The following is a 24,984-nucleotide window of genomic DNA, read 5'->3' as shown; positions in this document are numbered from 1 at the left end:
ATACTGACTGAAATATACTGACTGAAATATACGTAGTGTGAACCCAGCCTTAAGCTGTAGTACCACAAACAACCTTTGAACAGGTGTTATGCTATTTTTGATAAAAGCCATGTTTTTCTAATCTTGGACATCCCCCTTATGACATACAAATGCCCCTTTAGGCTGGATTCACACTAAGTATGACACCGGCCATTCTGTAACACTGCAGTGTCAGTGAAGTTACTGCAGTACTGGCCGGATGAACTTCATTTCTTTTTAATTGGGATGCGGACGCATTCAGGTTTACCCACATACCAATTACCCATAGCAAACAGTGTAAAGTGCGGCCGTAGTCTTCCAGTACTTATTAGCTGCTGTATGTCCTGCAGGAAGTGGTGCCTTCTTTCCTGTCTGACATAGTGCTGCCACCTCTGTCCATGTCAGGAACTGTCTAGAGCAGCAGCAACTCCCCATAGAAAACATCTCCTCCTCTAGACAGTTCCTGACATAGACAGAGGTGGCAGCAGAGAGCACTGTCTCAGACTGGAGGGAATACACCACTTCCTGCAGGCATACAGCAGCTGATAAGTACTGGAAGACTGGAATTTTTTTAATAGAAGTAAATTCTATAAAACTTTCTGACGCCAGTTAATTTGAAGGAAAAAGATTTTCTGCCGGTGTCGGTAGGCATTGTATAACTGTCCAGGCTTCTGTGCCACCCAGTGTACACCCTGTGCCCCTCCACGCCTGCCATTGGACTGGGCAGGAGAGAGGATTAAAGCAGAAATAGCAGAGTTTACTGCAGGAACATAACATTCTGGCTTAGGAAAAGCAGCGTGTCACATCTGGCAGCAAACAACCAGCAGACAAGAATGTGACTTTCTAACCTTGCAATTTTAAGGGTTTTTTGTGGATTATTAGACTTTGACTGAATGCCACATCCCTCTTCAGGCTGCCCACCCCCTTCTCATGAGTCAGGAATTTACCTTTGGATAGGCCATCAATGTTTCAATGAGGTCCGACCTCCAGGATCCCCAGCAGTCAGCACAATTAAGGGGCCATTTATTGCACAGCTGCTTATTTGCAATAGCAGACTTTGCTGTCATTGCATCTCAATTCCTTTTAAAAACATAAATAAGGGCCCTATTACACGGAATGGTAATCGGCCGAATCAGCCCTATCTGGCCGAAAATCGCCGGCTGATTGTTAAAAAAAATTTTGGACCTATAATTGTCGGGCACCGACCGCGCATCGCTGCGTGTAATGCAATGCTCGGACGGCGGCTGACGATTTCCAAACTCTATACATTACCTATCCATGATGCAGGGCTCCTCTTGTACTCTACTTCTCACCGTGTCCCCCGCACTGCAGCTCCATAGCGGCCTGTCTGAGCTGACAGGCCGCTGAGCCAATCACTGGCCGGGACTGCCGCAACCTGTCAGCTGAGACAGGCCGCTCTGGGGCTGCATTGCGTGGGACCCAGTGATAAGCAGAGTGCAAGAGGAAGCCCTGCAGCATGGATAGGTAATGTATAGAGTTTAAGCAAGGGATGCAAGGACATCGGTAACAATGTTCATGCAGCCCTTGTTAAACAATTTTTGGGCCGTGTAATAGGCCCAGTAAACAAGCGCTGATCTAGCAGAGCGGCACTCGTTTACAATTATTATCGGGCCCCCATAGGCCCGTTTAATAACACCCTAACAGTACCAGGCACTTCCACACTTATATGTATGGCACTGTACCTTTATATACAATAGAGTAGCAATGGAGCAGGGACTTCTTCATTGTGCTAATCATCATGGGTCCTAGGGGGTCGAATACTGATAAGTCAAAGCCATTTAGGTCATCAGTTTGTCCTGTCTGTGCCAGCAGCAACCACATCAGACAGAAGTTTTCCTTTACTAGTATCAATCAGGTTTACATTTGTGGTCTTCAAAGAATATTTTTCCAGACACCTTTCATTTCTCTTATACTTTTATAGCTGTGTTTTCCAACCTGTGGCTCTCCAGCTGTTGCAAAACTACAAACTCCCTAATGCACTGATAGCCTTCATCTTTCAGTGCATGATGGGAGTTGTAGTTTTGGAACAGCTAGAGAGCCATAGGTTGGTTAATACTGCTTCAGGGAAGGGGTAGACAACCTACGGCCCTCAAAATGTTGGAAAACTACAGTTCTCATCATGCCTGAACACCCTTTAAAGGGAATCTGTCACTAGGACTATGCTGCCTTAAATAAGGGTAGGATAAACTAGTGACAGAAATGCTGAACAGATTAAGTTATTCTGTTCAGCCGTTCTCTTAATATGCAGGAGAATAAGATTCTTGCCCCACCCCCAGCTGCTGATTGACAGGTGACTGCCTATACACAGCATGGATAGATAACTGCCAATCAGCAGCTGGTGGGCAGAGTTTTCTGCTTTTATGGTGCGTTCACACCTACAGGATCTGCAGCTGATTTTCTGCAGCAGATTTCATTTAAATAACTGAACACAACATCAAATCTGCTGCAGATCCTGTAGGTGTGAACGCACCCTTAATGAATATCCAGGACTGCTGAGCTCATGCACATAATGGAGAGGATTACTTATTGTCCATGTTATTCGGGAGGAGATCTCTGGATCAGCTGCACAGAACAATGTAAGTGATACATCATTCTGCTCAGCTTCTCTGTCACTAGTTTATTCTACCCTGAGATAGGACACCATAGGGGGGGCGTGGTTTGGCTGCTGAGGAGAGCGGACGCACGCTGGCTGAGCTCCTGCTCTAACTACTTCCTACGGCAGTTCTACTTCACGGATTTTCTTCATTTTTGGATTCGGAGGTCCCCTATCTTGTTTACTACTAACGGGGATGAAGCAAACGTCCAGGAGAGCGACGGCTGCGGCAAGAAGGAGGATGGAAGCTTCTCTCCCCTCGGCGCGAGCACAACAACATGGCGCAGTTGCTTCGGCAGCTCTTCCCTCCTCATGCTTACATGCTGACGGTGGAGTGGGGTGGCAGACCGCTCCGTTACCTGCTGCCGCATCGGGGACTCTGAAAGGACCTTCTGCAGCCCGCACTGCTCTCCCGCCGCGAACAGGTAAAGACCGGAGCAGACAGCAGGCACATATCGCCTCCCCCGGACCCTCGTCGGGCGCGGATGAAAGGCATCAATCATCCGTCTCTCCTGTACTGCCCCGGTCTCCCTCATCCCCTCAGAGATCGCACGAACGGCAGAGCCTGATTCCTTCCTCAGTCAACGCATCGCAGGGCCTGAGTGCTTGTGCCCCGACGTTTATTCCGTCATCAACTACAACTACGCGGCTATCTCAGAAAGACCCCTTTGATAGCCTTAACATCCCAGACACTCAGCTGACCACCACTCTGCTTAGAGAGATGATGTTTGCATTCCGGGATTCTATTCAAATGAGACTGGACTATACCATCGCGGCTCTCCGTGATTCAGTTTTAACAGCGGAAAAACGCATAGTGGCAGTGGAAGAAAAGATTGTCGACATGGTGAAAGTATTCAATGACCTCGTTGACTCTCACTGGCAACTTAGTGAGGAGGTGACTCAATTACGTGCGACGCTGACCACAGTGGATGATAGGTCCCGTGCCCACAATCTGAAGCTTCGGGGAATACCTGACTCTATACCATCTGCTGACCTGGCTAAATATACTTGTGAATTCATTAAGGCTACGCTACCTGACTGCCACCCGAATGATATAGCCATAGATTGGGCACGCTGCCTGCCGCGGCCGATTCACCTGCCTTCAGACACACCGAGAGACACATTGGTGCGTGTCCGTCACTTCCATGTCAAATCTGCGTTCATAGCAGCTGTCCGCCAGCGTACATCGGTGTCAGCTCACTATTCGAAAATTGCCGTCTTCCCGGATTTGTCTGCGGCTACCCTACGCTTCCGTAAGTCGTTTGCTCCTGTAACCGCTGTATTACAAGCACACGGAATCCCGTATCGTTGGAGGGGCTCCTCAGGCGTGGTGGCTTTTAAAGGCTCGGACTGTGTAGTGATTCGGGACCCTGAGGAGAGAATACAACAGCTGCAATGTTGGGATCTCCCCTGTCCTTTAATGAACAACCCTCAACCACGGCGATCTCCGTCCTCTCCGCCTTCTACAAGCTCCATTTCTGTTTGAGCGAGCTTCCATTGCGAGAATCTGTGAGAAGATACCGACTTCTGTGCTATGTAATGGTCCTGGCCAGTAGCGCACTCTTTCTTCTCTTCAGCTACTTCAAACTGGACTATGTGCCCCTCACCTAGCCCACAGCATGGGTCACTCCTTGTTGGCCCATGCCCTTAGCGGGTTATTCTGTCCGCATCTCTGTATGTCTATCCTTGTCACCCCCTGTTAGTCTTGTGTCTCTCCCTCCGTGTTCGTCTGTCAGCCATGTTTGAGTTAGCAGTTATGTCTACTTCAGGCGGACCCCTTCGTGCTTCGCCCTCCGACCTCTCACGTTTGATAGACATTGTTGGACGCTACTACTTAAGAGGTTGTCACGAATTGGTCCTATTCATTCTGCATGCTCTATAACAACTATACTTCTACCTTATTGCTCCCTTTTTACATTTTAAGTTACTTCATTGCTACCAGTTATGTGTTACTATGGATGTTCCTATGCTACTGTAACATTGTTATATTGCTATATATCTTACTACAATTATACGGATTGATTACATTTACTACTTCGACTTAGGCGAATCTGTGTTGCCCACCTTCCTGCTTTGTTCCCCCCCGTATATGCTCCTCTTGTTTTTCTCACCTTCTTCCCCCCCTCCCCTCCCCCCCCCCACTCCTTTCCCGTACCGTCCTTCTTCCCTTCCCTCTCCTTCCCCTTCCTCCCCTTCTTTACCTGCTCTTTCCCTCGCCTTCCTCTCTCCCCTCCCCTCCCTTTTTTTTTTTTTTCCTTTCCCGCCTCCCGCCTCCCCCCCCCACCCCCCACCGCTCTCTTTTTCCTTATCCCCAGACCCTCTTCCCCCATTAATGTGGTGAATAGCCACTACATTGGTTGCCAACTGCTACTTCTACAACCGTTGTTTTGTGTAAAAATTGAAAACTCCTGTTAATAAAAACTATTGAAACAGATAGGACACCATAACCTACTGACAGAGTCTCGTTAACTATCCAGGCATGATGGGAACTGGTTGTAACCGCTGCTTTAGAGTGTCAGCTCTTACGTCCCAGGCTACATCACACCTGTGTCTCGTGACATCTGAGTAGCTCACAATACCCGTCATTGTTCAGTATTGCGTAAAACCCACCCAGGATTATTACACACTCCACCTTCACCTCTCGGTTTGTAAGAGAATGCCCTATGCATAGGCAGGCAATGATGAGAACCGGTGCCGTCAGCAAGCGTGCAGATGTGTGCTGTAAATCAACGGCACTCGAAGGAATCCGGTCGATCCTGATGTTTAGTGTCATCTCTGGCATTCAAAAATACAGGTCACAGTGACATTCAGGAGACGACTTCACCCACTTTTGTTGTAGACACTCCCGCCTCGTGGGAACTTTTTCACTCATATATCAGCTGCTGCAAAGAGTTCAGCTCTGGAGGGCTATCCTACCAGCCAATGGTGTAGCCTGGAGGGAGCTGTGGTGGGAAGGGGATAGGGGCAGCAACAAGCCAGGGTTGGTCAGCAAACTAAATATCAATGGACGACTTTATTCCAAATAGAAGGTTTTGCGATAGTCGATCTATAAAGAGGAATCCTAAGATATGGTCAGACGCCTAATGTGACCCCGCTCCGGCTAGTTTAGGAATTTAAAGGGGCTGTATGCTGTTATTGGCTATTGTGAAATCTGAATAGTTCTCTGGCTGCGAAGAGTCATGCCTTGAATTCCTATGCGTCCTGTATCATCACATGTAAGTGACGATGGCCATCCGCCTGCCACCTATGTCTGCTTCTCTTCTTACACACCCATGTCGCCTATTACAGCTGCACGTGTCTCCATATGGTGTAAGGTCAGGCAGCTGAGGCTCCAGCCAAATGTAATGTCTGCTATTTGTATCAGAGCTGTGCCTGTCACTCGCTGTTATAGTCACACTGCTTGGCTCTATTACAGGGGTCTCTGTAGCCTCCTCTATTACAGGGTCTCTATACCTGCCTCTATTACAGGGTCTCTGTAGCCGCCTCTATTACAGGGTCTGTGTACCCGCCTCTATTACAGGGGTCTCTGTAGCCGCCTCTATTACAGGGTCTCTGTAGCTGCCTCTATTACAGGGTCTCTATACCTGCCTCTATTACAGGGGTCTCTGTACCCTCCTCTATTACAGGGTCTGTATACCTGCCTCTATTACAGGGTCTCTATACCTGCCTCTATTACAGGGTCTCTGTAGCCGCCTCTATTACAGGGTCTCTGTAGCCGCCTCTATTACAGGGTCTCTATACCTGCCTCTATTACAGGGGTCTCTGTACCCGCCTCTATTACAGGGGTCTCTGTAGCCGCCTCTATTACAGGGGTCTCTGTAGCCGCCTCTATTACACGGTCTCTGTAACCTCCTCTATTACAGGGTCTCTATACCTGCCTCTATTACAGGGGTCTCTGTACCCGCCTCTATTACAGGGGTCTCTGTAGCCTCCTCTATTACAGGGGTCTCTGTAGCCTCCTCTATTACAGGGGTCTCTGTACCCACCTCTATTACAGGGGTCTCTGTAGCCTCCTCTATTACAGGGTCTCTGTAACCTCCTCTATTACAGGGTCTCTGTAACCTCCTCTATTACAGGGTCTCTATACCTGCCTCTATTACAGGGGTCTCTGTAGCCGCCTCTATTACAGGGTCTCTGTAGCCGCCTCTATTACAGGGGTCTCTGTAGCCTCCTCTATTACAGGGTCTCTGTAGCCGCCTCTATTACAGGGTCTCTGTAACCTCCTCTATTACAGGGTCTCTATAGCCTCTTCTATTACAGGGTCTCTGTAGCCTCCTCTATTACAGGGGTCTCTGTAGCCGCCTCTATTACAGGGTCTCTGTAGCCTCCTCTATTACAGGGGTCTCTGTAGCCGCCTCTATTACAGGGGTCTCTGCAGCCTCCTCTATTACAGGGGTCTCTGCAGCCTCCTCTATTACAGGGGTCTCTGTAGCCTCCTCTATTACAGGGGTCTCTGTAACCTCCTCTATTACAGGGTCTCTATAGCCTCTTCTATTACAGGGTCTCTGTAGCCTCCTCTATTACAGGGGTCTCTGTAGCCGCCTCTATTACAGGGGTCTCTGTAGCCTCCTCTATTACAGGGGTCTCTGTAGCCTCCTTTATTACAGGGTCTCTGTAGCCTCCTCTATTACAGGGGTCTCTGTAGCCGCCTCTATTACAGGGGTCTCTGTAGCCTCCTCTATTACAGGGGTCTCTGTAGCCGCCTCTATTACAGGGGTCTCTGTAGCCTCCTCTATTACAGGGGTCTCTGTAGCCTCCTCTATTACAGGGGTCTCTGTAGCCTCCTCTATTACAGGGGTTTCTGTAGCCTCCTCTATTACAGGGGTCTCTGTAGCCTCCTCTATTACAGGGGTCTCTGTAGCCTCCTCTATTACAGGGGTCTCTGTAGCCGCCTCTATTACAGGGGTCTCTGTAGCCGCCTCTATTACAGGGTCCCTGTAGCCGCCTCTATTACAGGGGTCTCTGTAGCCTCCTCTATTACAGGGGTCTCTGTAGCCTCCTCTATTACAGGGGTCTCTGTAGCCTCCTCTATTACAGGGGTCTCTGTAGCCGCCTCTATTACAGGGTCCCTGTAGCCGCCTCTATTACAGGGGTCTCTGTAGCCTCCTCTATTACAGGGGTCTCTGTAGCCTCCTCTATTACAGGGGTCTCAGTATCCTCCTCTGTTACAGGGGTCTCTGTAGCCTCCTCTGTTACAGGGGTCTCTGTAGCCTCCTCTGTTACAGGGGTCTCTGTACCCGCCTCTATTACAGGGGTCTCAGTATCCTCCTCTATTACAGGGGTCTCAGTATCCTCCTCTATTACAGGGGTCTCTGTAGCCTCCTCTGTTACAGGGGTCTCTGTAGCCTCCTCTGTTACAGGGGTCTCTGTAGCCTCCTCTGTTACAGGGGTCTCTGTAGCCTCCTCTATTACAGGGGTCTCTGTAGCCTCCTCTATTACAGGGGTCTCAGTATCCTCCTCTGTTACAGGGGTCTCTGTAGCCTCCTCTGTTACAGGGGTCTCTGTACAGCACTTTATTAGTGTAAACAGAACCTTAAGGTAATGAGTTTTTGCACAGGTTGTAGTAAACCGTGCTGGATTAATAAAGGCCTTTTGCGTTAATCTTTCCCATTTTACACCATCTGTGTCTCTTTCCCATTTTGCGTCATCTTCTATCATCTACATTTGTTGGTAGATTATCTTGTGCGAATTTTCAGTCTTTGTGCCAAACATTGCGCAGCAGTCCTCCTCTCCAACCCTAGTGTAGTTTTATAAGCCACTTGAGGAAAAAAATTGCTCAAAATAATTGCTCAAGAATATTCCATGCATGTGCGCCTAATAGTAAGAATCTGCACAGTGTGTAATAACTGACACATGCGCCAAAACCTTCCTTGCTAGACCTCTGCCGCTTCCATATTAGTTTGCGGGATGTGTTACACTCACATAATCAGATTTATCAGATAGTCTCCATTACACTTTATTACACCTACAGAACACATGGACCTATTAAAGGCCCCATCAGTCACTGAGTCAGTGATACGGGAGCCTTCCTAATACACCGTCCAGGGTATGTCAGGCAGGACTTTAATCACTCTGGTTGAATCTAGAGAAATACCTCAATGAAATCCGTCATTTTAGACCAATAAATGTGGGGTGAGCTGTGTTACGGGAAAGGGCCCGCAGGCCAGTAAGTGCATTCCTCACAGGTTACTAACAGGCGATTTGGTTACAGGAAAAGCATTACTGTCATTGTCTATCACGAGTGTGTGCACTAGTAGTGTGAACCAGACAGCGCCATGTGGGATCAGCCATCACGAGCGTCCTTGGATTAGAAGTTATAGTTGTTGCTTCTAGTGTAGGACCCTTGCTTTATTACTTTTTTTTTTTTTTTTTGCTGTATATACATTCACACAGACATTGCCGCTTGCACATCAGAAAATCAGTACATCCAGTTTAATAAATATATATATATATATATATATATATATATATATATTCAATTCGAGAGCCACATGTTGGGGATCACTGATGTGACCATTTTTTTTAGTGATGAATAGGGACAATATAGCTGTCCAAAATGTGTTGGTGGCGGATTACAATAAGTTAATATTTTATATTTTCCTGGTTGGAAAAAAATTAATAAAAAATATATATATATATATATATATATATATATATATATATATATGCGTGTGTTAGATTTCAGCAATGATTTAATGATTTAAGCCTGTGACCAGGCTTAAATCATGGTAAATCTGGTGTGGAAGGAGGTCACGCCTCCTCTCCGCCTTGACGCCCCACGCCCGCCCATCAGGATCTGCACCTTCTCCCTGGCGTATGCCTGTGGCGCAGTGTTCATAAATTTCCCCCTCAAACTAAAACCTTTGATATACCTCTATCCATATCAAAGTTTTTTTTCTAGTGACCCTGCCCATTATTAATATATATTCATATTCAACAATCATCAGGTGTAAATGTTACAATTCCTGCTGTTTTTGGCTGCTACAAATGGGATAGAAGTAGGCTATGACATAGAGGTGCTCCCATATATTCTCCAAACTCATTGCTCCTCAGTCTTCCCTTCCCAAAACCCTGCCCTGTCTAATCTATCCTGCATGCAGCAACCAGGCTCATCCTGTACAGCCGCTACCCCACTGCTCCCCCCTGTGCTAGTTACTACACTGGATGCCCATTCTCTATAGGAACCAATATACACTCATCACTCTCATCCACAAAGCTCTCCTAGCTACTTCACCTACATTTCTCTCTAACTCCCTACCCAACCCTGCTTTAAGACTAAGGGCCGTATTACATGGCCCAATGCACTGTGTAAGTGAGCGCTGATCTGCTAGAGCTTATTATATGGCTCTCTGACCATTCAGCAAGAGCGGTATACGTATCGTTAGCAATGTCTGCTCAGTCTTTGATGATGAAAGTGTAAAATAATAAAGATTATACTTACCTGTCCACGCTCCCCAGTGTATTCCTGGCTCTACCCTGCTCCCTGCAGCCACCCCTGGCAATTCTAAAGACAGCTCTGAAGTTACAGGCCAGGAGGCCTGGGGTATAGCCAGGAAGACACTGCGTAGCGTGGACAGGTAAGTATAACCTTTATTATTTTACTGTACCCTGTCATCACCCGTCGGGATTGTTAAACTTGCTCGGCTCTTCGGCTGATCATTGTCTTTATTAAAGAAAGCTATATCTACCCGAATCAGCCTGATTTGGCAGATACTGACTGTGTAATTGGGCCCTAACATCCTCCATAATCCAAACCTCTCACTCCAAGACTTTTCTTGTGTTGCCCCATTTCTCTGAATTCCACTGCCCTCGACAGATTTATTCTAAACATCCACTGTCTTAAAGGGGTATTCCCATCTGGGAAATGTCTGATAGCATCAGGTCCAACCTTGGGAAGGCTCAGAGGACAAGGACACCACAAAATCTGGAGTTGGTTAGGAAACGGAAAAAAAAACCTATAGACAGCTATTTTATATAGTTTGTGTATTGCAACTAGTTACAGAACTCATGTAGCTTGTGATTCTATACCCCTTATACAACTCCCATGAAAAGCTGTAGGAGTTTACACAAACTGCGTGAAATCACATCGCTCGGCTGTCTCCAGCTTCCCAACGATCTCTGTTGACTGTAAGGGTCCTATTACACGGGCTGATGTGGGCCCGATAATAACTGTAAATGAGCGCCGATCTGCTAGATCGGCGCTCCTTTACTGGGCCTATTACACGGGCGGATAATCGTTTAACAAGGGCTCCATGGTCATCGTTACCAATGACCTTGCAGCCCTTGCTTAAACTGCATACATTACCTATCCATGCTGCAGGGCTCCTCTTGCGGTCCGCTTCTCCCCGGGTCCCGTGGCAGTCTCGGACCATGGATAGGTAATGTATGCAGTATGCATGTAGTCAGACGACGATCGGTGCCCGACAATTATAGGTCCAAACCTTTATCAACGATCAGTCAATGATCGTTGTCCTCGGCTGATTGTTGTGTTTTTTACACGGAACGATAATCGTTCGGATAGGGCCGATTCGGACAATTATCGTTCCGTGTAATAGGGCCCTAAGCCAGACCGGGCTCACCTGAGACAGGAACAGATCTCAGCCGTTGTATATTTATGGAAAACACCAATTTATGAGGTATCCGTGCATAGTTTGTTTATGTTCATATCTTTTTACACCAGCCACTTAGTGGACTGGGTTTAGCAAAGCTTTAGGTTTGCTCACATTTTAGTCCTTTGGAGGTAAAGGTTCACCATAACCATTCAGTTCAGTAAATCCATGGTAAATGTCATCTAAGGTTTCTGTTGAGAACTTGGATTGAACTTCCCTTTAAGGCCGTCACGCAGGCAGCACTATCAGCATGGCGTTGCATCACTGACACGATATCTCCCTTCGTGTGGCCCATAAAGTACTGGTGACGAGTGATAACAGCTCCGTGTCCATCACATGGAGGGTTTGGACATGATAATAAATGTTCACACGTCGTGACCCTTGTGAGCGTGGCCACATGGTGTTATCTTATGAGACCATGAAGGCGGCCAAGTGCGCCTGGATTTAGCAATAATAATTCAGCACCAAGAAAGATGGCTGTCAGGGCATGCTGGGAGATTTATATTCTCTGAAAGATTAATGGGGTCAAATAGATGACATATATTAATAGTGAATTCATTGTATGTATCATATAGGGGCAATGTATGAACTACGACCCATAAACCAGCAATGTTGTGTATCCAAATCGTCCGTTTGTCTGTTAAGTTTATCTCGTACCCTGAGCGCCCAGTGAGGATGTGGTGTGATATATACATTATGCCTATGAATAATCTGACCTTCTCATCTTTCGCTGTGGGGGAAGTATTAAGGATACGGTCTGAAAATGTTGTCTTTCCTGATAGGTTCTCTTGATCTGTTTCGAAGCTGATAAGAGAAATTCCCCTAAAATGCCCCTCTAAGTAGACACCACCTCCACCGTGTGTGCTTCCAATCTTAATCAATACTCTTGATCATATTAAAGTATGTGCACCGATCAGCCATATCATTTAAGGTGGACTTATGGTCTCTGCTGACCCATTTTTAGAGACATCATTTCTGGATCACCTATTTTATGGCTCTGCAATGTGACGTTCCTATTATTCTCACTAGAAATGAATGGCAAAATAGCCAACTGGGTGTTACCATTTGGAGACGTATCCCTACACAGAGCTGACCAGGAATGAGGTATGTTCCGCCCACCAGCTGTTGCAAAACTACAATTCCCATCATGCCTGGACAGCCAAAGCTTTGCTTTGGCTGTCCAGGCATGATGGGAATTGTAGTTTTGCAACAGCTGGAGGGCCGAAGGTTCCCCATCCCTGGTTTAGACATGCCCCCAATTGGTAACACCCAGTTGGCTGAATATAAATTCCCAGAAAGTAACTAAAAGTTATCCCCTGTCCCCAAGATATGGGAAAACTAAGGCTGCATTCACACGTTCCGTAAAGTTGTCCGTGCTCACGGACAATTTTACAGCTCATTGCTTTCTATTGGGCCATTCAGACGTTCCGTGATTTCACAGATCCGTGCCGCTAAAAAATAGGACATGTCATTTCTCAAAACGGATGCACGGAAAGGATTCCCCGTAGAAATCAAAGAGATCCACGTTTTTCACAGATGTACACGGATGAGATATCCGTGTTCGTCCGTGAAAAACACGGATGTGATGTAATCAATGCAATTTAAAATGCTTTCTGTGACAAAAACTGACACGGATGTAAAACGGATGACAAAACGGACTGTTTTCCACAGATCACAGAGGGAGTTAGCAGACCACAATCCCGGACCAGGAAAAATGCTGAACGTGTGAAGCAGCCTAACTGATCGGTTAGAGGTTGAGATCCCCGCCAATCATTAGAGGTCAGTTGTCCTTTGAATTGAGCGGTAGTGTGTACGCTCGGCCATGGCTCCATTACCTGTTTTTGACTTCTGAGCCTTGTAGAGCTGGGAGGTCCCATATAGAATGAATGGAGAAGTGACGGAGCATGCATCCTGCCACTCTAACCACCTCCATTCTCATGATCGTTGGGGGTCCTTGTGGTTTGCCACAAAGTCGGGACCCGGTGTGGCGTGCAACCCATTTGAAGTTTGGGTCTCCATGAAGATGACCACACCAGGTCGGTAATGCACATGACCTCAATTGGATCAGAATGTGGGTTATGTGCAGTACCGACTCGGTGTGTCAGGGGGTGGAATGGACCTTCTTTCTATAATAAAGCCATTTTCTCCTCCTCCCCTATCGCTATACTGGTCCATAGAAGTAGAACATTAGCTTTCAGTTTAGAGCTGGAGCCTGGACACTCTGTCCTCTCCGTGAACCAAGTCATCATGTTTCATGCAGATTCAGATGTTGGGTATAAATGAACTAACGCTAATGTGTCATATGGGCTGCGCAGCTGTCACATGAATAGTCACCGCATCGACTTCATTTCAGGAAATCTGTGGCGCTCGGATCAACATTTTCCTCCAGCGCCGGCAATCAGGTCCGAATGTCAAGAACGCTCGGTGTAAAGTCAAAACGGGAAAACTTTCTCATAGCCTCCCTGGCAGGGAAGCAGGAAACGTTTGCTTCCTCTTCGGGGCGATCATAGCAGCGCGGACCTTTCTTGTGTTATCGTCACAGCCCAGTGGGGGCAAACACATAGGTCACTCAGGACATCAACAGCTCCGGCCAGGGTTTATTTCTGGCTCCATGGGAAGACTTACAACTTTATTTACACGCCTTATTTCCATACAAAAGGGTTCAGAAGCCACATTCTTTGAACTTCCAAGGAAGGCTTCCTCTCCGCAAGACACAGATCTGCAGGGAAAGTCGTGCCATGTAAACATCAGGAAGGGTGGGAATGCACTCGCATGTGCACGATTCCAGGCATTTAGGTGAATTCTCTACATAACTCCTCCCGCCTGCCATGTTTATGTCAGCAAACACATCTCCTTATGCACGATTCCTTCTAAGACTGCAGTATAAAATCTTTGTATTAGTGCATTTGAGGGCAAGTGGATGTCCTAGACAAGGGGGGTCCACATATGAGATCTTGAGGTTATCCAGCATTACAAAAACATGGCCACTTCCTTCCAGAGACAGCACCACTCTTGTCTCCAGTTTGGGTAGAGTTTTGATACTCCGTTCCATTAAAATGAATGGAGCTTAATTGCAAACCGCACCTGAACTAGAGACAAAAGTGGTGCTGTCTCTGGAAGAAAGTGACCATGTTTTTGTAGCGCTGGATAATCCCTTTAACAATGATCGATCGGTCATTGCGTTATGTGGATGATCTGCAATATTACCTGCTGAACATCGGGGGATTTCTGAAGCCAGAACTGCGACCATTGTCTGTTTACTAGACCAGCTTCATTACATTATATATATTGGTGAAAGGTCGTCCATATTATATAATGTCTTGGGGTCACTGGAGTTAGGGGGCATCCTCACGTTATGGTTGTGTGGTTATGGTCCGTGCATGGAATCAGTACAGTATCGCAAAGATTTAAACTGTTTTGGAGCTCCTTGCATCATCATGGTGCATAATGTCGGGAACTCCGAAACAGTTTCATTCTTCGCGCTACTGTACTGATACAGCCACACAAACATTTAAACAAACATGTTTCGGAGCTCCCGGCATCATCCTGAATCAGGATCACATCCTGTAATCACGGATCATGTGAATGCCACCTAAGACACATAACAGTAGGATGAACATTTCCCTCTAGGAGCGTGATTGATCCATAGGCCTCTATATCTGCAAAGGTTTAACTTCCTATCTGGTTGACATAATTACATCGTGCTTTCGGCTGATCGTTGCCTTTTAACGGGAGCTATTACACCACGCAATCAACCAGCGAATATTTCCTGACTTAAAATCATAGGCAACCGGGCAACTGCAGAGCCAGACTCTGAAGTGAGAGGCTGCTTAGCCAATCACCGGCCAGGACAGGACGGCCGTGGGCAGTGATTGACTGTGTGGCCTGTCACTTCAGAAATAAGCTCTGAAGTTGCACGGGAGGCTGCGGACAGCGGGCAGGAGTGAAGAGAACACCGGGGACCGATCTCGTTTACTATAGTGATTGGGCGGTAGGGTCCATTTACACAGAAAGAATATCTGACAGATTACCTGCCAAAGATTTGAAGCCAAAGCCAGGAATGGATTTGAAAAGATGAGAAATCTCAGTCTTTCCTTTATGACCTGATCTCTGTTTATAGTCTGTTCCTGGCTTTGGCTTCAAATCTTTGGCAGATAATCTGTCAGATAATCTTTCTGTGTAAATGGACCCTAAGCCAGATCTCCATAATAAAAACCAGGACCCTGTAGACTTTATTCAGTGCTGAAAATTCTCAACATAAAAAACTTAATGTGACTAAAACAGTTGTGAGACTGACGGTATTTTTGATATTCCCTCACTAGTGCTCTCTCTGAATGTGAATCGCTGCTTATTACAGATAATTTTCCCATTTCCAGGGAAGTGGCATTAGGGGAATGTGTGAATCAGCTCTCTGTACGTTTGGGATCTCGCTTGTTTCTGTGGCAATGTCCTCCATGTGTTCTGTTACTTGCTGTTCCCTATTACTTTTTATTGGTTTGCATTTGTGCTACTTTTTCTAAGAAGTGAAATGCGACTCTAAATTGAGTTTAGCCTGGTCGCTCTATGACTGTTTGCTCTATGGCTGCTATTTTTTCTCATTATATAATCACAGGAATGTCTACTTTACTATGAATGTTACATAGAAGAAATATTCTCTCTGTGCCAGGACAGTGAGCCCCTCTGTAATAGCGTCTTCCTCGGACATGGAATGGCTGACATGTGGTGCTGCTGCCACAGGGTATGTTGGTCCGATCGCTGGAAGGTAAAGAAGCTGGAGTTACAGTTTTCCTGATGACATGTTCACTGGTCCCCCGTGCATTAAAGGGGAAAATGCTTATAGCTCCCCAGTGGCCACGGGGCGCCGTTCCTGTGCTGTTTGTTGTGAAATGCTCTGCCCAATAGGTTGCTAGGAGCGCTAGCCCACTGCATTGATAATCATTAGAAGGGGCGGGCCGGCGGGGGGCAATGCAAAACTTTTTGGGACATGAATTATATGGGGCATGGGGGGTCCCTCTGCTGGAGTTTCCACTCTGGAAGACCCATCTCATCTAAGGTACAGACAGCTATTCGTGTAAGCCACCAGTACAGTCGAGCACAGTTGTTCGCGGTTGCGGTGTCGTCCTCTGTAAAAAGCGCACAGCATTAATACGCCGAGGACAAAAAAAAAGGACACGGATACACTTCTGAAAGCTCCCATGGTTATGAGCATTGTCTGACACAGATGCGTCCGTCCCTCCCCATGAATTTTATCTCTTTGATAGTACGAGTACAATGAGAGCCAGGAGGTAGAGGCCTGACTGTACACTTCTCAGCCTGACCCTCTTCCCCACCATGTGTTTTCATTTCTCCACTTGTCATAAAGTATTTTTCTAGCGTGATAAATGAGGGCCGGCGATTGTAGATGGTAATAAGAAGGCCCGTGAGCCTTCCTGTCCGTGAGCTGCTAATGGAGCTGAATTCCTCTTTGTCGGGGATGAGTCCTGAGCCCCGGGCCCCTGGCGCCTCTGCCTCTCTCTTCGCAATCCCTGCGGCTTCTGCTTGTTTATTAATTGGGCCGACATTATCTTCCTTCCTCTGTCAGATAAAAGGAAGAGGCTTCCACACGCCGGACCCAGTGTGCTGCTCCCAGCTAGGTCGGAAATAGGATTGTGTTTTTCCTATGATCTCATACAGCACGGACCCCAAGTACAAAAGGAGCTGCTGGGAAAATAAGAGTTTTTTTTTTTTGTCACTCGTGCTCCCGGGGCCACAATTTTCCTCATTTTACTCTATTTTATTATAATTTCCAGTTACAAGCTCGCATTATGTTCTCTTTGGCACCGTGATTGTTCCGGACTAATCTAAACTCCTATGGACCCCTTGACTTATAATGGGGCACCTCAGGGCTGCATTGAGGTTTCCATTGTTTTGCTGTAGCTTTAGATAAAAAACCCAACAGAGGCTTCTATAGTTAGGGCCCTAGTACATGGCCCAATGACTTTCTGTAAGCGTGCACTGATCACCTATATCAGTGCTCGCTTACTGAGCCCATTCAATACTGGATAATCAGGCAGCAAGGCCTGCACAGACATTGTTAGCGACGTCTGTGCAGCTCTTGTAAAAAATACGCAGTCACCAATTGTCGGCCATGCATTACTATTACACATAGTGATACACACCCGATGATTTTAGCTCTGGACCTAAAAAAACAATCAGCTGTTAATTGTTTAATCGGGCTAATTGGCCTAATAGGATCTGTAGTCCGGACAGAACCTAAATATCATATTATTAGCTGAAAATGAAAACTTAACTCTGCTCTTTATGTGCAATAACAGTGCATACTCCCTTGTAAAGCACCATTCACACGTTAGTATAGTGCTCCAAATTTTGCAGAATTTTTAGACTAATTTAGACTAATGTTTAAAGCGACTCTGTACCCACAATCTGACCGCCCCCCCCCCCCCCCCCCCCCCCCTCAAAAAAAAAAAAAAACCCACTTGTACCTTCAGATAGCTGGTTTTAATCCAGGATCTGTCCTGGGGTCCGTTCGGCACGGGGATGCAGTTATTGTCCTAAAAACAACTTTTAATCCGGCAGCGATGTGTCTAACAGCCGGGGCTTACATTTGTATATGCATTAGGCTGGCACCACCTCTCCGTCCTTCCTCCCCACCCTCCTCATCATTAGGAATGATTCAGGAACATTTACTGCTGTTTGAGCTTTGCACAGGTGTATAACCGATCCAGCCCATGTTCATTATACACACAGGTGGGGAATAGGAAGCAATCTGCCTGGAGCATTCCTAATGATGAGGAGGGTGGAGAGGAGGGACAGAGAGGTGGTGCCAGCCTAATGCATATACAAATGTAAGCCCTGGCCGCTAGACACAGTGCTGCCGGATTAAAAGTTGTTTTTATGACAATAACTGCATCACCTGCCGAACGGACCCCAGGACAGATCTTGGATTAAAAGCAGCTATCCGAAGGTACAAGTGGTTTGGGGGGGGGCAGATTGTGGGTACAGAGTCACTTTAAGCTTAGGCCTTACTGTACTGTACAAAAGGTACATTGGGCAGACTGCATCCGCCAATACAATTTATAGGCCGAGGGCAGAACAGTCAGACAAGGTCATGAAACAAGCCGGCTCGGGAACTAAGTAGACTGGAAAGAAAAACACTAGCGCTCACAGGAACGTAGGACTGAAAGGACATTGGTTGGGGAGAAATTTCAGCATGCTTGGGCCCTAAAGAAGCCTGTTGAACAGGATACCAAGAGGAGAGGCAGTGCACAAATACATCAGAGGGAGGAGAGCAGCTGTAGCCGAGAGTAAGTAACAGGGAAGACGCTTCTTTTTCCTCCGCACCCTGAGAGGTTGTAATTCAGATTTAAGGCCCTATTATTATATATTATAGAGAGATCTTTATGTGTAATAGAGCCAGCGGTCAGCAAATGATTCAACGGCTCAACAAAAAGAATCTTCTATCGACTGCACATCTCTCCATGTAATAAGAGATGTGCGGTCAGAGGCTGATCAAAGTGAAGGGCTGCACAGACATCACAAGTGATGACCGCACTATTACATCACGGGTCGGACTGTGTAATACGCCCTTTATACCTATATATATATATATATATATATATATATATACTAAATACTAAGTTTGTTCGGTGTCTGTGGGCCCTTGCAGTTAAAGGGGTACTCTGGCATTTTTTTCTTTCAATTCAACTGGTTTCAGAAGGTTATATAGATTTGTAATTTACTCCTGTTTAAAAATCTCTAGTCTTCCAGTACTCAGCAGCTACTGTATGTCCTGCAGGAAGTGGTGTATTGTGGTGTCTGACACAGTGCTCTCTGCTGCCACCTCTGTCCATGTCAGGAACTGTCCAGAGCAGCAGCAAATCCCCATAGAAAACCTCTCCTGCTCTGGACAATTTCGGACAGTTCCCTCATGAGTCCCTCATAGCCCTCTGTCATCTTCTAATTCTGACTGGAGTAAGGGGAATTACAATCCTCAATAACTACTAAAAAAAAATAGTGAAGTCCTAAAGCCCATAAAACCAAGAACAGTACATTGGGTGATGTCATTATGTCCGCAAAGTCTCCGAATTGACATCCAAGTTTCCTTCCCGGGATTGAGGCACATGCCTATCGGTGTTGTCAGTCTGTGTAAGTACCTGAAGAAGACGACGTGGAAATGATGCAAGAGCCATTAAAGCGCAAAAAGCAAACAGTTCACCTCCCTGCTCCACTGCATATTGGCAGCATCCCGGTGTTGTCCATGGACCCGTGCCAGGCTCCTCTTATGTTCTCACAAGCCGTCCTGCGTGTTCACATGCAATATATCAATGGGGTTGTTGAGGAAAGAGTCATCTAATAAATTACACCTAGCTTCTCCAGAATATACTCACTACATAAAGCACAGCAGGGAGAGCTTATAGTGGACATCCGCTCCCGTTATTCCGAATGTATGGATTGTAAGTATCGTCAGTAAGGGTACTATTACACGGAACGATAATCGGCTGAATCGGCCTTATCCGGCCATTTATGATTCTGTGTAATAAACACAATGATCAGCTGATGACAATGATCATTGGCTTGATTGTTGATATAGGTTTGGACCTATAATTGTCGGGCACCGACCGCGCATCGCTACGTGTAAAAGCGGTGAGTGGCCAGCGGCTGACAACTTGCAAAGTGCATACATTACCTATCCATGGTCCAGGGCTCCTCTTGCGGTCTGCTTCTCCCCAGGTCCCGCGCGCTGCAGCTTCAGAGTGGCCTGTCTCAGCTGACAGGCTGCTCAGCCAATCACAGGCCAGGACCGCCATGGCTAGTGGTTGGCTGAACGGCCCGTTAGCTGAGACAGGCCACTCTGAAGCTGAAGCGCGCGGGACTTGGGGAGAAGCAGAGCGCAAGAGGAGCCCTGGACCATGGATAGGTAATGTATGCAGTTTAAGCAAGGGCTGCAAGGACATCGGTAACAATGTCCATGCAGCCCTTGTTAAACGATTATTGGACGGTGTAATAGGCCCAGTAAACGAACGCTCGTTTACAGTTTTTATCAGGCCCCCATCGGGCCGTGTAATAGGACCCTAACTCACATCACTGCAAGTACCGACTCTGCTGGAGAATGTGGGAAGCCATAAGGCGAGTCTTTCCTGGTAGTCACCTCTCTCGCTTCCACCCCATTGGCGGCCATGGCTCCAGCCAGAGGCCACATCTGCTTGCTAGGCAAATGTACATCCACCCCCTCTACCAATATTATATATTTATCTTCGGCTGTCCAGGCACTATGGAAATTGTAGTTCTGCAACAGCTGGAGGACGAAAGCTTCCCCGTCGTTGGTCTAGGGAGATGACGAGGCTGTGTGCTATATTTTTTCCACCTCTTTGCAATACTTGTGGCTGAAAGTCACGATCTTAGAGGGGGATCACTGTGCAGAGCAAGCAAGCGTTCACAAGTCTTTTTGTTCCCGTTCATCTGTCCCTGCAAGACACGACTGTTCAGATTTTTATTCCTTGAATTTTAAGGCTCTCATGGTAACATTCGCCTGATGAAGGGCAAAGCCTGAAATTTTAAATTTTACCATTACCATTACCATAGACATTACACCTGGGGAAAGCTGTCTGTGTCAGTTGCGCTGTAGGTGTGGCACTCTGTAGCAGAGCAAGGAGTTAATGACTGTTATGCCCACTGGTTCTGCTACTTTATGCTGTGTTTGCAGCACTACTGACACAGACTGCTTTCCCCAGTGTAATGTCTATTCTAGTGGTAACATGTATTATATAGACATCAGGGGATGCTGCAGTACTAGTGACACAGACAGCTTCCCCTCTGTAATGTCTGTTCTAATGTTAACATGTATTATATAGACATCATGGAAGGCTGCAGCTTTAGTGACACAGACAGCTTCCCCCAGTGTAATGTCTAATCTAATGGCAACATGAATTATATAGACATCAGAGGAGGCTGCAGCACTAGTGACACAGACAGCTTCCCCCAGTGTAAGAGGAGGCTCAGTATATGCATGCAGCAGCACTAGTGATATGTAACTCTATTGGTACCGGGGCTTGCGCAGCCCTGCAGTTCCCAACGCTACTATCGGTGGTAACAGAGGGGCAATGTCACCCCTTACTGCTGCCACAAAAATGTGGAAAAAAAATGTTTTCTTTAATAAAGTTAAATTACAAGGTTATATAACCTAATTAAATTCAAGAATGTAAAAGTTTTATTCTCCAGAATACCCATTTAAAGTAAATGCACAGTGATGTGTTTTTTGTTTTAGAAGTTTTGTTTTTTTATAAAAAATATTTCATTTGTTGCAGACCCACTACTACTCCCCACACTGTCTGTAACGTTTGCCTTTCTAAGGGTTGGTTCACACTAAGATAGTTTTTTCTAATCTGCAACCCCCTCCCATGCTTCTTCGTGCAGCGGGTACAGGTACGAGATCCGATGCTGAAGGCAAAGAGCAGTATGGATGGGATTTACATTTCTCTTCTGTTCATTCATTGATAAAACAAACTATTAACACTTTGGTTCTGACAGCATTCTTACTTTACAGCCTTTTATTTTCCCACACCTGCCCGGAGCCTTTGTACAGTGTGTGTGTTCTTCTCTATCCGCTCCCTGCAGAATAACATACGTGTATCTGGAGGCCCGGCAGTCTCTTATCTATAAACAAGCCGCCTTCTTCTATGTTATGATCTGCGGTCAGGGCTTTATTACGATATAAAACTAACATGTCATGAGTGAATGATTTCTTATGAACATAAGCTTTGAGGGCGGCGGCTTTTGCTGGATCAGGTCACGTCTGTATGTGCCAAAACATATAGACAATGGTCGAGACCACGTCATATCCACCATAGAGGAATTACATAACAGACTAATCCCAGATGCTGAGCGCTGCTCAATGCCACAGGTTCACTATATGGGCAGTGTGCTGTGGGAGAGAAGATAAAGCCCCCTAGGACAAATAGAGAGCCAAGCTCAGTGCACACAACCAATCTTGGTGTAAAGTAAACTATCAGCCCTGTATATGTTCTGTATGCTGGTTTGCTCTCATAGTATTGAACTGTGTAAGGCCGAATGTACATGTGTAATTTAATAGATTTGTAAATTACTTAGTAAACTATCAGCCCTGTATATGTTCTGTATGCTGGTTTGCTCTCATAGTATTGAACTGTGTAAGGCCGAATGTACATGTGTAATTTAATTAGATTTGTAAATTTAAAAAAAAAAGTCTCCAGTCATCCAGTACTTATGAGCTGATGTTTGTCCTGCAGGAAGTGATGTATTCTTTACATTCTCACACAGTGCTGTCTGCTGCCACCTCTGTCCATGTCAGGAACTGCCCAGAGCAGTAGCAAATCCCCATAGAAAATCTCTTCTGCTCTGGACAGTTTTTGACATGGACAGAGGTGGCAGCAGAGAGCACTATGTGAGAATGTAAAGAATACATCACTTCCTGCAGGACAAACATCAGCTCATAAGTACTGGATGACTGGAGACTTTTTTTTTTTATAAGTAATTTACAAATCTATTAAATTACACATGTACATTCAGACTTGAGAAAATACACCACTTCCTGCAGGACACACTTTCTTAATTTGAAAACAGTTGTTTTTCCCCGGAGTACTCCTTATTTATTGTGACCTGATGTCATTACAAGCCTTCAGTCCCGCCTTATCCCAATGTTTTCTCCTGCCCCTTAGATCAAAAGAGATCCCCCTGAAGAGATCCCGGATTTGAAGCAGCTGGTACATCAGACCTACGATGCCCATCGGGAAAAGAATAACGAGGAAGAGCTGAAAAAGACCAATAAGTTTTTCCAGTTTAAAGAACAGCTCCGAGACCTATGGAAGCAAAGTAAGAAATTGCCTATTGCCATGTTATGTCTGCAGCTCCTATACAGACCTGTGTGTTTCCATGGTTACAGACTACAAACAGACCCAGTGTAGTCTAATCCTGTAGTCTTGTGATCTTTTTTTGTCCCCTACTTTATGCCAACTTATATCTGATAGATCAGCAGGTGAGAATACAGTACGACTGCAGGATCAGACTACACAGCGTTTTTGTTGTTGTCTGTTACCACGGAGACACCTATTCTCAGTAATAGCTGTCGAAACAATACCGTAGGAGATTTTTAGTTGAGGCCTATTGTCTCTTGTTACAGTACACTCTCTAACTAACCTACAGGCAGTAACAGAGGGAAGACCATTAAAGGGGTGTTTCATAAAAAAATGAACTTTTCCCTATCCACAGGATAGGGGAAAAGTAGGAGATCGCAGGGGGTCAGTTGCTCCTACAATAGGTGCATTATATTTTTTCACAGGAAAAGTTAATGGCTTTGCACATGACTTTGAGTTTACTGAGTGTCGTAACACTTTGATTTATCTATAGAACGGACGTACGGTGGAAAGTGTCCGTCTGGTTCTGTTTATTACACCTGAAAGCGCCCAGCAGCGGTTATACATGGCTTTATGTTGTGAACAATGTCTGTAGGCCAAAGGCAAACATATTGTATACTTTGTATATATACATATACTATATACATACACGGTGACGTGTGACCCCCGACTAACATGGGTTATCTGGTGACAATGCACCTGTCGGGGGGGGGGGGGGGGATATGTATTTGTAGCAAGTGACAATAAAAGCAGGAAAACAGAAAGATGTAAAGATCTGAGCGACTGTGCGAATAGTGATGTATAAAGGCCGGGGTCAGAGCATCTACCAACAAGAGGTATCTACCAACAAGAACTGGTAACCAGGGACAAGGTCATGGGGAAGGCTAGCCCGACTGGTCTGGCCCCACAGAAGAGCTGCTGTAGGGCAAACTGCTGAAAAAGTTCCTTCTGTCTATGATTAAAAAAAAAGATGGGGAGGACGCAGTTCATACCTTTACAGCACTGGTGTCAAACTCGCAGTCCTACAGATGTTGCAAAACTACAACTCCCATCACGCCTGGACAGCCAAAGCTAAACCTTTGGCTGTCCAGGTGTGATGGCAATTGTAGTTTTGCAACACCTGGAGGGTTGCGAATTTTACATCCCTGCCTCACAGGATCCGACGCTGATACCACAGGACTCCTTCAGAGATCCATGGAGTCCAGGCCTCGGCAGGTCCAGTAGAGTACCCTTTTTATAGCCATGTTATTGATATATAAGTTGCCTTTTTCTTATAGATTTGTCATTTGACTCCATGTACGCTAATCATATATGCAAAATTTGTTGTCCCCAGAAATAAATATATAAATAAATACTTTGTTCTTAAGGGTTAATCTTCTCCAGAATAACACAGCGATCACATTGCCGGCCTGCGTATCTGTTACCCGGCTTTGAGGTTTCATCTGCTTCCTGAGATGTTTATTTTCTGAAACCCCACGGAAATGTAAAAAAGAACAAATGATATAAAGAGGGAAGCGAGCGATGTGCCGCAATTAGGAGAAAAATGCGCATTAAAAATAGAAGGCGCACGCTTTTCAGAGAAGTCCCTCCTGGTCGTGACAGCAGCGTACCTGCCATTATCACATTGCTTCCGTCAACAAAGGAGAGACGTGTGAAAGGTTAGCATGTAGATAGAGGAGTGCGGGGGCCGATCACCACAGCACTCAGCGGGCTCCACCGCACCCACCACCACCAGCTTCTCATTTTATTGACGGAGCGAGAACAGGATAATAGGTGGTAGAAAAATAATAATACACTGATTATGAAGTGTGTGCCGCACTGTGCGCCCGAGGAGCGAACGCTCGCTTGTCACCTA

The 24,984-nt window shown here is 46.1% G+C and overlaps 1 protein-coding gene across 1 annotated transcript in view; it reads left to right on the top strand.

Moving 5' to 3' along the window:
• Positions 1 to 24,984, top strand: part of NSMCE2 (NSE2 (MMS21) homolog, SMC5-SMC6 complex SUMO ligase) — a 173,696-nt gene that overhangs the window by 53,023 nt on the left and 95,689 nt on the right. Inside the window, exon 4 of the mRNA XM_069957108.1 lies at positions 22,935 to 23,088. Coding sequence (XP_069813209.1) covers positions 22,935 to 23,088 — 154 coding nt within the window. The remainder of the gene's footprint in view (positions 1 to 22,934; positions 23,089 to 24,984) is intronic.

The sequence above is a fragment of the Dendropsophus ebraccatus genome, chromosome 2 (assembly GCF_027789765.1).
Source record: "Dendropsophus ebraccatus isolate aDenEbr1 chromosome 2, aDenEbr1.pat, whole genome shotgun sequence".
Classification (NCBI taxonomy): Eukaryota; Metazoa; Chordata; class Amphibia; order Anura; family Hylidae; genus Dendropsophus; species Dendropsophus ebraccatus.
The sequence above is the reverse complement of the archived record's forward strand: the minus strand, read 5'-3'. Positions and strand labels throughout refer to the sequence as shown.